The following is a 14,871-nucleotide window of genomic DNA, read 5'->3' on the forward strand; positions in this document are numbered from 1 at the left end:
GATATCTTAGAATATATCAAGAATCAAAGCTATCCCGAACAAGCGAATGAGAACGACAAAAGAACAATCGGAAGAATGGCGGTGGATTTGTTCTTGATGGGAATATCTGTATAAAGAGGAAAGGATCAAGTACTTTTGAGATGCGTGGATGATGTTGAAGCCGAAAGATACTTGAAGATGTCCATGAAGGAATCATGGGACACATGCCAATGGTTTCGATATGGCGGAAAGATTATGAGACTCGGTTACTCTTGGTTGACGATGGAAAGCGATCGCATTAGTTTTTCGAGAAAATGCCACAAATGTCAAATCTCTGATAAAATTCATGTAGCCCTTCGCCCTTCACGTCATGACTTCTCCGTGGCCTTTTTCTATGTGGGCATGGATGTCATAGGGCCTATTTTCCAAAGCTTCTAATGGACATCGATTCATTTTTGTGGTCATTGATTACTTCACAAAATGGATAGAAGCCGCTTCGTTTGCCAATGTGACCAAGACTGCAATTTGCAGGTTTTTGAAGAAGGAAATCATTTGTCGATATGGTTTGCCTGAAAGAATCATTTCAGATAACACCATGAATCTGAATAACAATATGATGAAGGAAGTATGCGAGCAATTCCAAATAAAGCATCATAACTCCTCGCCCTATCGCCTAAAGATGAACGGGGCTGTTGAAGCAGCCAATAAAAATATTAAGAGGATCATTGGGAAAATGACTGAGGCGTTTAAAGATTGGCACGAGAAGCTTCCATTTGCTTTGTTTGCATCGCACATCTGTACGAACATCTACGGGAGCAACTCCTTTCTCTCTGATTTATGGAATGGAAGCTGTGCTACCTATCGAGGTTGAGATCCCTTCTCTACGAGTCTTCATGGAATCAAAGTTAGAAGAAGCAGAATGGGTACAAGCTCGATATGATCAGCTGAACCTCATTGAAGAAAAGCGTCTCAGGGCAATTTGTCACGGGTAGATGTACCAAAAAAGAATGATAGCAGCCCATGACAAGAATGTACGACCAAGAGAATTCCATGAAGGAGAACTCGTGCTGAGAAAAATTCTCCCAATACAAAAAGATCTGCGAGGGAAATGGGCACCAAACTGGGAAGGACCGTACGTCGTAAAGAAGGCATTCTCAGGAGGAGCTTTGATCCTTACCGAGATGGATGGGAAAGAGTTGTCGAATCCAGTGAACTCAGATGCTGTGAAGAAATATTATGCTTAAGATGAAAACCCGAAAAGGGCATCTTAAAAAAAAAATGGATCAAGGCGAAAACTTCGAAAAGGCGTCTTGATTATTACAAAAGATTAGGATAAAAACCGAGAGGCGTCCTAATGAAACTAACTTTGGCGGTCGAGCGATAGGTCAAGCGGTGAGGCTCTGATATTTGAAGCATTTCAAAGCTTGAAATCTTCTACGCAAAAGCCGCGCTCAAAAGATTTTTGATTGAGGAGCGAGGAAGAGTTCATGTGTTGAATATCTAGAGCATTTGTATCCGTTGAATCGATCCTTTCTTTCTTTTTGACATTTTTACTCTCATTGTTTAACTTGCTTTGTTTGCCACATTTGAAATAGATGAATATGAAATATCATTTTGTCCCTATCGACCTTTTTCATGCATCTCATTATTTACATGATAAATGGTGAAATGACATACTCTAAACAAAAGAAATGTTAAGCATTACGGATGAAAATTTGATAAGCACAAGAGTCTCAAAGTAAGAACAAAGTTCAATCGAGGCGGAAGAGTGATATCGAGAAACGTCGATTACTCGTGAAGCTTGAAGATGGTATAAGGCACGAAGAGAAAGTCGAGAATCAAAGCAATGAACACGGATCCTCAACAATCGTTGGCTAAATGGACATCGACAAACATACTTAAGGAGCCTTTGCATAATCATGTAGGCATAAAAGCATTTAAGGCAAACATGTGCATATCATGATAACATCATGCATGACATATACAGGTACTCCAGTAGAGCAAGAAGATGTGATGATAGCTGAAAAGACACATGAGTTCCACCAGATGACATGTTCTGGTATTCTGATGTTTTATTTCAAAATTCAACTCATATTGCGAGAGGTGAGTTGAACCTCAGGACACGCTGGGGTAATTTTAATTTCTGTTGTCAAAAAAAAAAAAATCAACTCGTATTGCGAGCGGTGAGTTGAGCCTCAAGACATGTTGAGTTATTTTCAATTTCTGTTTTTCAAAAAAAATCAGCTCATATTGCGAGAGATGAGTTGAACCTCAAGACGCTGAGGTGTTTTCCATTTTTGTTCTTTAATTTATGTGTTTCAAAAAAATCAGCTCATATTGCGAATGGTGAGTTGAGCCTCGGGACACGCTGAGGTAATTTCAATTTCTGTTTTCAAAATTCAACTTATATTGAGAGAAATGAGTTGAGCCTCAAGACACGTTGAGGTATTTTCAATTTCTGTTTTCAAAAAAAAAACCAACTTATATTGCGAGAGGTAAGTTGAGCCTCGAGTTCACATCTTTGAGGTATTTTCAATTCTGTCTTTCAAAAAATCAACTCATATTGCGAGAGGTGAGTTGAGCTTGATCACACACTGAGGTATTTTTTTTTTTCAATTTATATTTTTCAAAAATCAACTCATATTGCGAGAGGTGAGTTGAGCCTTGAGTCACATATCGAGGCATTTTCAAAATCTGCTTTTCAAGTTAAGTTTCAAAAATCAACTCATATTGCGAGAGGTGAGTTGAGCCTCAAGACACGTTGAGGTATTTTCAATTTCTGTTTTTTAAAAAAATCAGCTCATATTGCGAGAGGTGAGTTGAACCTCAAGACACTGAGGTGTTTTCCATTTCTGTTCTTTAATTTCTGTGTTTCAAAAAAAATAAGCTCATATTGCGAATGGTGAGTTGAGCCTTGACTCACACGCCGAGGTATTTTCAATTCCCGTTTTTCAATTTCTGCCTTTCAAAAAAATCAACTCATATTGCGAGAGGTGAGTTGAGCTTGATCACACACTGAGGTATTTTTTTCAATTTATATTTTCAAAAATCAACTCATATTATGAGAGGTGAGTTGAGCCTTGGGACACTGTTGAGGTAATTTCAATTTCTTTTTCAAAATCAACTCATATTGCGAGAGGTGAGTTGAGCCTCGGGACACGCCGAGGTAATTTCAATCTGTTTTAAAATTCAACTCATATTAGAGAAATGAGTTGAGCCTCAAGACACTGTTGAGGTAATTTCAATTTCTTTTCAAAATTCAACTCATATTGCGAGAAATGAGTTGAACCTCAAGACACGTTGAGGTAATTTCAATTTCTTTTCAAAATTCAACTCATATTAGAGAAATGAGTTGAGCCTCAAGACACGTTGAGGTATTTTCAATTTCTGTTTTCAAAAAATCAACTTATATTGTGAGAGGTGAGTTGAGCCTCGGTTCACATCTTGAGGTATTTTCAATTTCGTCTTTCAAAAAATCAACTCATATTGCGAGAGGTGAGTTGAGCTTGAGATCACACTGCTGTGGTATTTTTTCAATTTATATTGCGAAAGGTGAGTTGAGCTTTTTAATTTCTGCGAGAGGTGAGTTGAGCCTCGAGTCACATGTCGAGGTATTTTCAAAATCTGCTTTTCAAGATAAGTTTCAAAAATCAACTCATATTGCGAGAGGTGAGTTGAGCCTTGGCTCACACGCTGAGCTATTTTCAATTTCTGTTTTTAATGTCTATTTTAGAGAGTCAATTCATATTGCGAAAAATGAGTTGAGCTCAGGATCACATGCTGAGTAGAGAATAAAGATTGAAGCTGATTGAAGACGTCAGATTCTGTCTTCTTAAAGTTGCAGTGGAGTTAATCGAGGGCATCAGATCTTGCCTTTCTGAAGTCGCAGAAGAAAAGACCACAAACCTTATCTCACTGAAGCTATAGAAGAGAAGATTGAAGTTGTAGATCTCACCTTTCTGAAGTTACAGTGAAGTAGATCGAAGCCATAAATTTCATATCCTTGAAGTTACATTGGAATAGATTGAAGCTACAAGGCGTATATCATAAGATGCAGTGGAGTGAACCAAAGATACAAGATGCGGTGGACTGAAAAGGGACTAACTAAACAAGAAGAGTTCTAAAGCAAGTCAAGACCTAGCAAGACCGGGCAAATTTGGTCTTCCTTGAAAGTCTTTGCTCTATTCTGTTACGACAATGAGCAAAGAGGGCATTGTAAAGCCCAAATTGCCCGGCCCGATTTCATCAAAACCCAACCAAACCTATAAACCCACTAAAACCCTTAACTCATGACCCATTTACATCTACCCAAACCCATTACAAAACCTAAATATTAAACCCAATTCAAAAGCCTATTAAGCCCCCCAAAAAACCTAACCCCAAAAAAAAAGAAGAAAAAGAAAAACCTAACAAAAAAAACTAAAAAAACCCTAGCCACCTAACCACTTTCCCACTTGCCCTATTTTTCCTCCCATTTTGATATCCATTGTCTACCACCACCACCTACAAAATAGAAAAAGAAATAATAGAAAATCATGTAAAAATGGCTATAAAAGCCATTCAAAAATCATGTAAAAAAAAAAAGGAGGGGGATTTTGAAAAGATTGAAAAAAAAAGGAGACAAACACAAAATCCCTTCAAATTTTGAACACAAAAGAAACATCAATAAAAGGTTGCATTTTTCTTTTTTCCTCTTCTTTCGAATCTTTTCTTTCTTTTTTTGTGTTATTTTTTTCTTTCTTTATATATACATATATTGTTAAAAAATTACCTTTTACCAATAGTATGTGGTTGGTGATTTGCATGACATCAAGATCGACCGGTGACCCCCCCTTGGCGGATTTCCTTTCCCCTCCTTTCTCTCTTCTTTCCCCTTTTTTAGGTATTTTATATATATTATGTATATATTTTTTAATGCCATTAGTTATATATTTCTTATGTATATATTCTTAAATACTATTATATATATATATATATATATATATATATATATTTTTTTTTTTTTAAATACCATATTGTGTATATATTATTATTACAAATTATTACTATTGCTAGTATTATTATAACTATTATTATATTAATGTATATTTTATGTACATATGTATATATATACATATATATATATATATATATTTTGTACATATCATTATTTTATATTATTGTTGTATATTTTTATGTATATATTTTTTATGTATGTTTCCTAATATTTTCTTTTATTGTAGATATTATTATTAATATTAGTATTACATACTTTTATTATATGCATATATATATATATATGTATTTTATGTACATATTATTATTTTATATTATTATTACCAAATATATCATTTTCCTATTTTATTATTAGTACATGATTTGTTTTTATTTTGTAAATATCATTATTATTGTTATTCTAATATTCTAGTATTCCATGTTAATATTTTTCATTAATGATATCATTTTTTTAAGTCCTTTATCTATTTTTAATTTCTCACTTTAGGAATATTTTTCTCATGTTTTAATTAATTTCAAAAATAAGGCAATGTACCGATTTAATATTAAGCTATCGATTTCATCGCTATGTTGGGTGAAATTAAATAAACTTGTGTTAAAAAGCAGACACCCTTTCTAAAAAATCGAAAACTAAAATTCTCATTTTTCAATCGGATCACGATTAAATATTATATTGAACTCGTATTTTTGAAAATCAAGTCAACACATGTTTATGAGATACCAATTTTGGGCGTCGCGAGGTGCTAATACCTTCCTCGCGCGAATCGACTCGAACCCCAATTTTTCTCTGGACTTTTGACGTAGACCTAAATTCGCCCTCATTTTGTACAATAATAAGTTTTCTTTTCTAAAAAGGATGGTTTATTAGGTGTTCGGTCACACCTAGAAAAAAGATCGGTGGCGACTCCTTTTTAATAAAATCGAAAGTTGGTTTTCAAATGTTTAATAAATCGCCACAATTAGCGACCAAGCGAAACTAAATTTTTTTTACGTCGCTACAAATATTATTATTACCATTACTATACTATCATTCTTTAGTTTTACATAATAATTGTTTATTACGAGTTCTTTTTTTGAACATCTCCTGCTTTATTCATTATTTTCTTTTTATTCGTTTTATTCGTTTATCTTTACTTATGTTGCTATCATCACTTTCATTATCATTTTCATTTTATTTCGTCATTTTTATTTATTAATTTACTTACGTATTCGATCGTTTCCTTTTCCTCATGCATTTATTTATTAGCCTTGTCATTATTTTACCTATCGTAATTGCTCGTATTATTATGTTTGACACTGTCACGCTTATTTTTACGCATTCGCCTCATGGTTTGCTTTTATATCTCATCATGCTTTTTATTCGATACCTTAAAATAATTCCTTCATAAGAGTGATATTCCATGTTCGGTAATTCGGGACAATCGTGCCCTAACTTACTGGGTCTCGATTTTTCTCATTTAACCTAAATAACAAAATACTCTTTCAAATCGCTATACGAGTTTTGAAAAATGCTTATTCTCGAAGATGCGAAGTGTTCTGCCCTAACTTACCGGGTATGACATTTTGTCATCTCGAAATAAGAATTTTGTTTCGAAATAAAGGCCATATTCGGTGTTTGAGAATTCGAGAAAACGTGCCCTAACTTACTGGGTTTCGACTTCTCTTGTTTATTCTAAATAATCGAATACCCTTTTAATAAAATACACAGATTTTATAAAAGGCAAGCTCGCTCTCGAAAATTCAAGATGTCGTGTCCTAACTTACTGGATGTGACATTTCATATTTTGAGACGAGAAGGTCTTTAACACTTGAGCTTTTTATAAAGAAGGATCGTATTTTAAAATTCTTTCAAGTTTTTAAATTTTTGACACTAAGACACTAATTAATCAACTAGGTACCAATTTTGGGCGTATCGAGGGTGCTAATCCTTCCTCGTGCGTGACCGACTCCCGAACCTGTTTTCTTGATTTGCGTAGACCAAAATAGTTGTTTAAATAAATCAAACTATTTATTAAAAACAACCACTTTTATGAGGTGACCCGATCACACCTCGTCAAAAAGGATCGGTGGCGACTCCCAGCTTTCGTTTTCATCTTCAAAATCCAAGTCGATTCACGTTTTTTTCAAAAAAAATTGTTACGACAAGGTAATTCAAATAATGTTGAATTTGGATTTTTTTATTTTATTTTTTTAATTCTCTTTTTAGCCTTTGAAATCAAATGAGCAAAAGAAGCATAGTTTTCCAAGTAAACTTGACAATACTTTAATATTGATAATAATCTCAAATAATGTGCCCATCATTATTTTATTTTTTTAATTTTTAATTAATATCTGTAGATTGAGTCTTAGCTCAATTGGCATCAGATATTATTATTAATGTAGGAGTTCATGGGTTTGAGCGTATTAAAACACGTTATCCTCCTATTTAAAAGTTAAAAGATGTTATAAATAATTTAAGATATTATATAAAAAATATCGATTAGCTTTATGTTAAACTTAAAAGTAACTTTTTTATATAAAATAGATTATTTTAATTAGATAGTTCTATAAAAATTATTTAGATAAGAACTTAAGCTTGATCACTTTATTTAGTTAAGCTATTAGACGTTTATTGTACCCAACTAAGCCTTTAAACTTTAATTGGGTCCAAATAACCAATAATTTTAACTTCTATCTAAATAACCTTTAACGTTTAGTTTATACCTTAATAATAGAACTTTTATTTAAATTAATATTTCATTTGAAATAAGAGCTAATTTAAACACAAAAAAAAATATAGGGGTTTATTTGGGTACAACATAAGATATAAAGAAAGAAGACTGCCATTTCTTGGAAAGTGTGAGGGCGACGATTTTCTTGACTCAGATAATTAGCTAATCTCCAGTCGTTGCCTTTGTTAAATCTCATTGTCATTTAATATTATACCAAAGCTCCCTTTGTGTATTTTCCTCTCTTCTTCCTCAATCTCAAAGTCAATACTCTTACATGGCTTTTTCTTTCTTCTTCTTGTCAAGTGAAACATAAAGTTTTCTTCCTCAATCTCAAAATTTAAATCACACAAAAATTTAAAACTTAGATTGATTTAATTGTAATTAAATAATTGAAGTTTGAAGTGAAAATTAAATTAATTAGTCATTATAATTTTGAGAAATAAGATAATTAAATTTATTTACTCATAATTTTTAGTATAGTAAAATTATCATTACTTTAATAAAATTAGAATTTAATTAAAAATAATTTAATTGAGTGAATTAATTAAATTTATTTTAATTAATTATATAAATAATATTTTGACAATAAAACTTAATATTGAGTTGGATAAATTATATGGATTTATAGTCTAAATAATACATATAATCATACTCCTAAACTAATGTTCTGACGCCACCCTCGAATGAAGGATTGCTCAAAATTCTCAACAGCCGTACATAAACCATCCATATCTAAACACCTACTGAACTTCTCGAGGTAACATCACTGATTACATACTCCTTCGTGAGGTAACAGCTATAATGGGGCTGCCAGTTAGGATATTTCTGATTACCATACAAATTTTTGTATCATTGTTAATAGTAAATTTTCCTAATTGCCAATGATAAAAATATGAAGTGCTTTAATTAATAAAAACCAACCAGGATCACATCTAACTTGCTCTACAATACAAATAGCTTGTGATTTAGAATTTTCATTCTTTGGTGCATTATCAACTTACCTTTTTCCATAAGCATTTTACAAGCTATATGTATGGTTGTGATGTGCAAATTTTGTGGAACTTCCAAGAAAATTCAGCCCAGGAGTGGTCTGATTTGATTTATCCAAATTCCTATATATGTAGCTTCGCGGAAAGAAAGAAGATTGGATGCTATTTTAAAGTGCCGTAAGAATAATTAGACTTTTTGACATTTGTGTCAAAAGCTACTCTTTTTTTCACGGCCAATAAAAATATTTCATTAATAAGTTTAATGCATCTTCTTTATCACCGTACAAAAAAAACAGAGTTAAAAGGGGGTGAATTTCCATGCTTTGGTGCATTATCAACATTTTCTTTTCGTTATGCATTTTAGAACAATATGTTTGACTGTAATATGCAGATTTTCTCTGCAAATTCAGCGAAATTCCTAATTATGTAGCTTCGTAGAAAAATAAAAGAAAAAAAAGGAGAAGGTTCTTGACAACTCTGTAACATTATTTCAGAGCATCTACTTTGAATTGTATCTAAAGTGATATAATATCAACTAGATCTGCTTGTAACTTATAAATCTAATACTTCCTAATAGATGAAGGAAAATAAAAGTAGATATATCTAAAATTAATTATGTTCTAAAAATAATCGTAGAATATTAATTTGAGACATATCTAATTTTTTCCATTCAATTGTTTCTGTCCCCTAATAACAAAAACAAATTATCAAATATTAATATAGATATGAATCTTGTTTCATCTTTTAAGCAATGCATTAGACACTTAACTAACCCAAAAAACCCATCACCAGATCCCATGTCTACTCTAAGACATTGGTTATTATGTGTATTGTAAGTAAATAAACATTGGATTTGATAAACTCATAAATATTTAAGTTTTGAAATAATAATTAAAATGACTAATATTTGTTACATTGTTGGTGACCCATACAACAATATTTATATTCAACGCACATATATGCTTAGTGAACTTCGATACAAAAATTCGTTGTTTTAATTATGCTTTTCATCTTTCTATTCTATAAAAATGAAGTTGATCTTTGTATTTTAATTTGTAGAATTTGATTATTGTAAATCCATTTATTGCTAAACACAACATCTGCATATCACAATGATATATATAATTGTAAAATGCATAAGAAAAACTAAGTTCATAATGCAACAAAGAATGAAAATTCTCCCTCTTTATATGTAAAAAGTTAGGCTTATCCATTTGCTGAACATTATCCCATTGGAAGACCTTGACTTTTGTGGGTAAAAGATACAAAGAAAGATGTTAAGCATTGGCCTGCAATGCAACATGTGACCAACAACTCAGCAAGCAGACCAACAATGGAGCAGAACCGAATGCAGCAGCTTGTTTGGTCCATTTTGTTTTATTTTGTTCAAATGTAACTTGCTTAGTTAGTTTGTAACTTGTAATCAAAGTTAGTAGGATTAATTTTTTATTTGTACTTGATGTAATGGTTGATGTATCAGCTAGCTTTAATTTGAAATTTAACTTGTATTAGTTGTGTATTGGTGGGAACAGTTACATTGTTAGGTAACTGTCCAATTTTATGTAACCTACACATATATTTTGATTTCATTCAATGAAAATGGTTATCTGGTCACATTTTTTCAAGTTTTCAAACTTTTTCTTCTTCTATTTTGCTTTGGTTCCTTTGCTTTTGTTTTGTTTCGAATCTTGTATTGCTGCCATTGTTCCAAAAATGTTAATCAGAGCCTAAGTCTTTGAGGGCCTCTGTTGTTAGTTGTTTCATTTGAGAAAACAAAAGCTCGGGAAGTAAAAGTTTGAAGCTGTTGAGCCTGTTTCATCAGGATGAGTTTCACACCACCTCCACCTCCAGTGTTTGCTAGTGAGAACTATCATATTTGGGTAGTCAAGATAAAGACATACCTTCAAGCACAAGATTTGTGGAGTGTAGTTGAAAATGATATTGAACCACCTCCATTGAGGGCTAATCCCACAATTGCTCAAATGAGGCAACATGCTGAAGAGAGTACAAAGAAGCACAAAGCCTTAGCTTGCTTGCAAAATAGAGTGACAGATGTAATCTTCACTCGAATTATGGCTTGCAGCACACCTAAGGAAGCATAGAAAAGGCTGAAGGAGGAGTTCATAGGGTCGGATAAGACTAGGCAGCAACAATTAATCAACTTGCGGAGAGACTTTGAGAACTTGAAGATAAAGGAATCAGAGACCATTAAGCAATACTCAGACAAGATCATGGCCACTGTTAACATCATAAGGTTGCTTGGTGAAGATTTTAGTGAAAGTAGGGTTGTTGAAAAAGTAATCACAACTCTTCCTGAAAGATTTGAGTAAAAAATCTCATCACTCGAGGACTCAAGGGATTTGACAACCATTTCTTTGTCTGAATTGGTGAACTCCCTTTATGCATTGGAACAAAGAAGGGCCAATAGGTAGGAAGAATATCCTGAAGGAGCCTTCCAAGCAAAGGCCAAAGAGAGCTCTAGTACAAGTCAGAAAGGAAAGAAGTCTTGGCTTGATAAGAGGGACAAACCAAGGAAAGATTTAGGTAAGAAGAGGTTTCCACCATGTGTCCACTGCAAGAAGACCACACACTTGGAAAAATATTGCTAGTTTAGGCCAGACATCCAATGTGGGAGCTGTAAGCAGTTTGACCATGTTGAGAAAGTGTGCAAAAACAAGGGAAATACACTAGCATAGTAGTAAATTCAAGCCCAAGCTGCTGAAGATCTTCAAGCTCAAGAGGAGCATGTATTCATAGCCTTATGTTTTAACACCAAAAGCAAGGTCAAATGCAATTGACTTATGGATAGTGGCTGCTTACACCACATGGTAGCTAATGAGAATTTGTTTAAGGATCTTGATAGAAGCTATGGCTCAAAAATCAGAATTGGTAATGGTGATCTGATTGAAGCCAAAGGCAAGGGCAATGTAGTGATCAATACTGGTTCAGGTAACAAAGTCATTTTAGATGTGCTTTTTGTACCTAACATTGATCAGAATCTGTTAAGTGTTGGTCAACTAGTTGAAAAAGGGTATTCGCTGGATTTCAAGAATGGTTCATGTGTTATTAAAGACTTTCATGGCCAGGAAATGATTACAGTAGGTATGGTAGACAAATGTTTTATGCTTGATGTAAATCAGCTTGAAAAAAAAGCTTATACAAGCTTAGCTGATAATGCTGCCCTATAGCATAGAAGACTAGGCCATACTAAATTTAGATCATTTGATCTATTGCATAAGATGCATTTGGTAGATGATATAAGCAAAGTTAAGGCAATGGAGACTGTTTGTGAAGTATGTCAGCTTGGCAAACAAACCAGATTGCCTTTTCCAGTGAACCACGCATATAGAGCTCGAGAGAGACTTGAGCTTGTGCACTCTAATGTGTGTGGACCAATGAGGTCCCATTCCTTGAATGACAACAAATACTTTATGCTGTTCATTGATGATCTGACCAGATTTTGCTGGGTTTACTTCTTGAAACAGAAGTCTGAAGTGATTGATGCCTTCAGCATTTTCAAGGCATTAGTAGAGAACCAGTCAGGTTGTAAGATCAAGGCCTTAAGAACTAACAATGGGACTGAATACTTTTCTGAAAGGTTTCAAAAGTTTTGTGAGCAGGCAGGGATCCATCATCAGTTGACCACAGTGTATACTCTACAACAAAATAGAGTTTGTGAAAGGAAGAACAGAACAGTGATGGATATGACCAGATGTTTGCTATTTTAAAGTAAACTTTTAAGTAAATTTTGGGCTGAGGTAGTCAATACCTCAGTGTACTTACTCAACAAGCTTCCAACTCGAGCTGTAAAGGACAAAACACCTTTTGAAGCCTGGTATAGACTTAAACTATCTGTCGCTCATTTGAAAGTATTTGGATGTGTGTGTTATGTTCTCATTCCAGCAGAAAGAAGAACCAAGCTGGAGAAAAGGTCTGCTCCTGGCATATTTGTTGGCTACAACAGCACTAAAAAGGGCTACATCGTGTATGATCCCTCAACAAAGAAGATTTTGGTGAGTAGGGACATCAAATTTGATAAAGAGAAGATTTGGAGTTGGGAAGGTTCAGATGCAAGTCAGTTTGATGAAGATCAGTTTGACATCAGCCTAGAGCTAACTAAAAATGAACCTGAAAATACTGATGTTGATGATCCTCCTGTGAGAGGTACCAGAACCATTGCTGACATCTACCATAGATGCAATGCAGCAGTAGTTAAGCCTTCGAGCTGTGAAGAAGCTGCAAGGGACAGATGCTGGAGAAAGGCTATGGAAGCTGAGCTTGACATGATTCATAAGAATGAAACATGGGATTTGGTTGATAGGCTAGATCAGAAGAAAGTCATAGGTGCTAAGTGGGTTTTTAGAGCCAAATTTAATACTGATGGCTCATTGAACAAACACAAGGCAAGGCTAGTGGTAAAGGATTATAGTCAGCAGTATGGGACTGATTTCATGGAGACATTTGCTCCAATAGCAAGACTTGACACAATCAAGCTCCTGTTTGCTTTAGCAGCACAAAAGCAATGGAGAATTCATCAACTTGATGTTAAGTCATCCTTCTTAAATGGCTTTCTTAAAAAAGAAATTTACATTGAGCAGCCAGAAGGATTTAAAGCCTTAGGAGAAGAAGAGAAAGTCTATAGGCTAAAGAAGGCTCCTTATGGCTTGAAGTAGGCACCTAGAGCCTGGTATGACAAGGTCGATGCATAACTGTCCAGACTTGGATTCGAGAAAAGCCTGAGTGAACCAACACTCTATGTAAAAATGTCAAAAGATGAAACCTTGCTAATTGTTTCAATTTATGTGGATGATCTGTTGGTAATTGGAAGCAAGACTGACTTGATCAATGATTTTAAAACCCAAATGCAAGAAGTGTTTGATATGATAGACTTGGGAATCATGACATACTTTATTGGCATGGAAGTGAACCAGTCTGATCGAGGTATCTTCATCAGTCAGCATGCATTTGCATTAAAGATTTTAAATAAATTCTACAAGGCAAACTGCAAAGAGGTGAGCACACCATTGGCTCAAGGAAAAAAGCTAATAAGCTTTGGAAGTCAAGAAAGAGTTGATGAAAAGGAGTACAAAAGCCTAATTGGTTGTCTGCTTTACTTAACAGCAACCAGACCTGATCTCATGCATGCTGTTAGTCTATTGTCAAGATTCATGAATTGTTGTGACACATCACATTTCAAGGCAGCAAAGAGGGTACTCAGGTATGTTAAGGGAACCTTGAAGTTTGGTGTCATGTTTAAGAAGGAAAAAGAATTTAGGCTGATAAGATACTCAGATAGTGATTGGACCGGATCTTTAGATGACATGAAGAGCACCTCTGGTTACTTCTTCACACTTGGCTTAGGAGTATTTTGCTAGAGTTCAAAGAAGCAACAAACAGTTGCTCAATCCATAGTTGAAGTAGAGTACATTGCAACAGCTGCAGCAATGAATCAAGCCATCTGGCTTAGAAAGTTGTTGTTTGATTTGAATGAAGAACAAAGTGGAGCTACTGAAATTATGGTTGACAATCAATCAACAGTTTCCATAGCTAAAAATCCAGTATTTCATGGCAAGACTAAACATTTTAAAATCAAATTTTATTTTGTTAGAGAGGCTGAGCAATCAAGAGAAGTCAGCCTTATTCATTGCAGCTCATAAGACCAACTAACTGATATTTTGACTAAGCCACTTGGTGCAACAAGGTTCGAGAACTTAAGAAGCAAGATTGGTGTATGTTGCATACAGTCTAAGGAGGAGTGTTAAGCATTGGCCTGCAATGCAACATGTGACCAGCAGCTCAGTAAGCAGACCAGCAATAGAGCAGAACCGAGTGCAGCAGCTTGTTTGGTCCATTTTGTTTTATATTGTTCAAATGTAACTTGCTTAGTTAGTTTGTAACTTGTAATCAAAGTTAGTAGGATTAGTTTTTGATTTGTACTTGATGTAATGACTGATGTATCAGCTAGCTTTAGTTTGAAATTTAACTTGTATTAGTTGCGTATTGGTGGGAGCAATTATATTGTTAGGTATCTGTCCAATTTTATGTAACCTACACATCTATTTTTATTTCATTCAATGAAAATGGTTATCCGGTCACATTTTTTCAAGTTTTCAAACTTTTTTTCTTCTATTTTGCTTTGGTTCCTTTGCTTTTGTTTTGTTTTGAATCTTGTATTGCTGCCATTGTTCCAACAAAAG

At 34.0% G+C, this 14,871-nt stretch overlaps 1 protein-coding gene across 1 annotated transcript; it reads left to right on the plus strand.

Moving 5' to 3' along the window:
• Positions 1-13,437: 13,437 nt before the first annotated feature.
• On the plus strand, positions 13,438-14,049 carry LOC108471790 (uncharacterized mitochondrial protein AtMg00810-like). The gene has a single exon (XM_017773358.1). It carries the CDS (start codon positions 13,438-13,440, stop codon positions 14,047-14,049), a length of 612 nt encoding a protein of 203 aa, XP_017628847.1.
• Positions 14,050-14,871: the final 822 nt, after the last annotated feature.

This window comes from Gossypium arboreum, chromosome 10, assembly GCF_025698485.1.
Source record: "Gossypium arboreum isolate Shixiya-1 chromosome 10, ASM2569848v2, whole genome shotgun sequence".
NCBI classification, from domain to species: Eukaryota; Viridiplantae; Streptophyta; class Magnoliopsida; order Malvales; family Malvaceae; genus Gossypium; species Gossypium arboreum.

Excerpts from the sequence above, each read along its gene's own strand:
- LOC108471790 (XM_017773358.1), top strand. The coding sequence starts at position 13,438 with ATGTCAAAAGATGAAACCTTGCTAATTGTTTCAATTTATGTGGATGAT.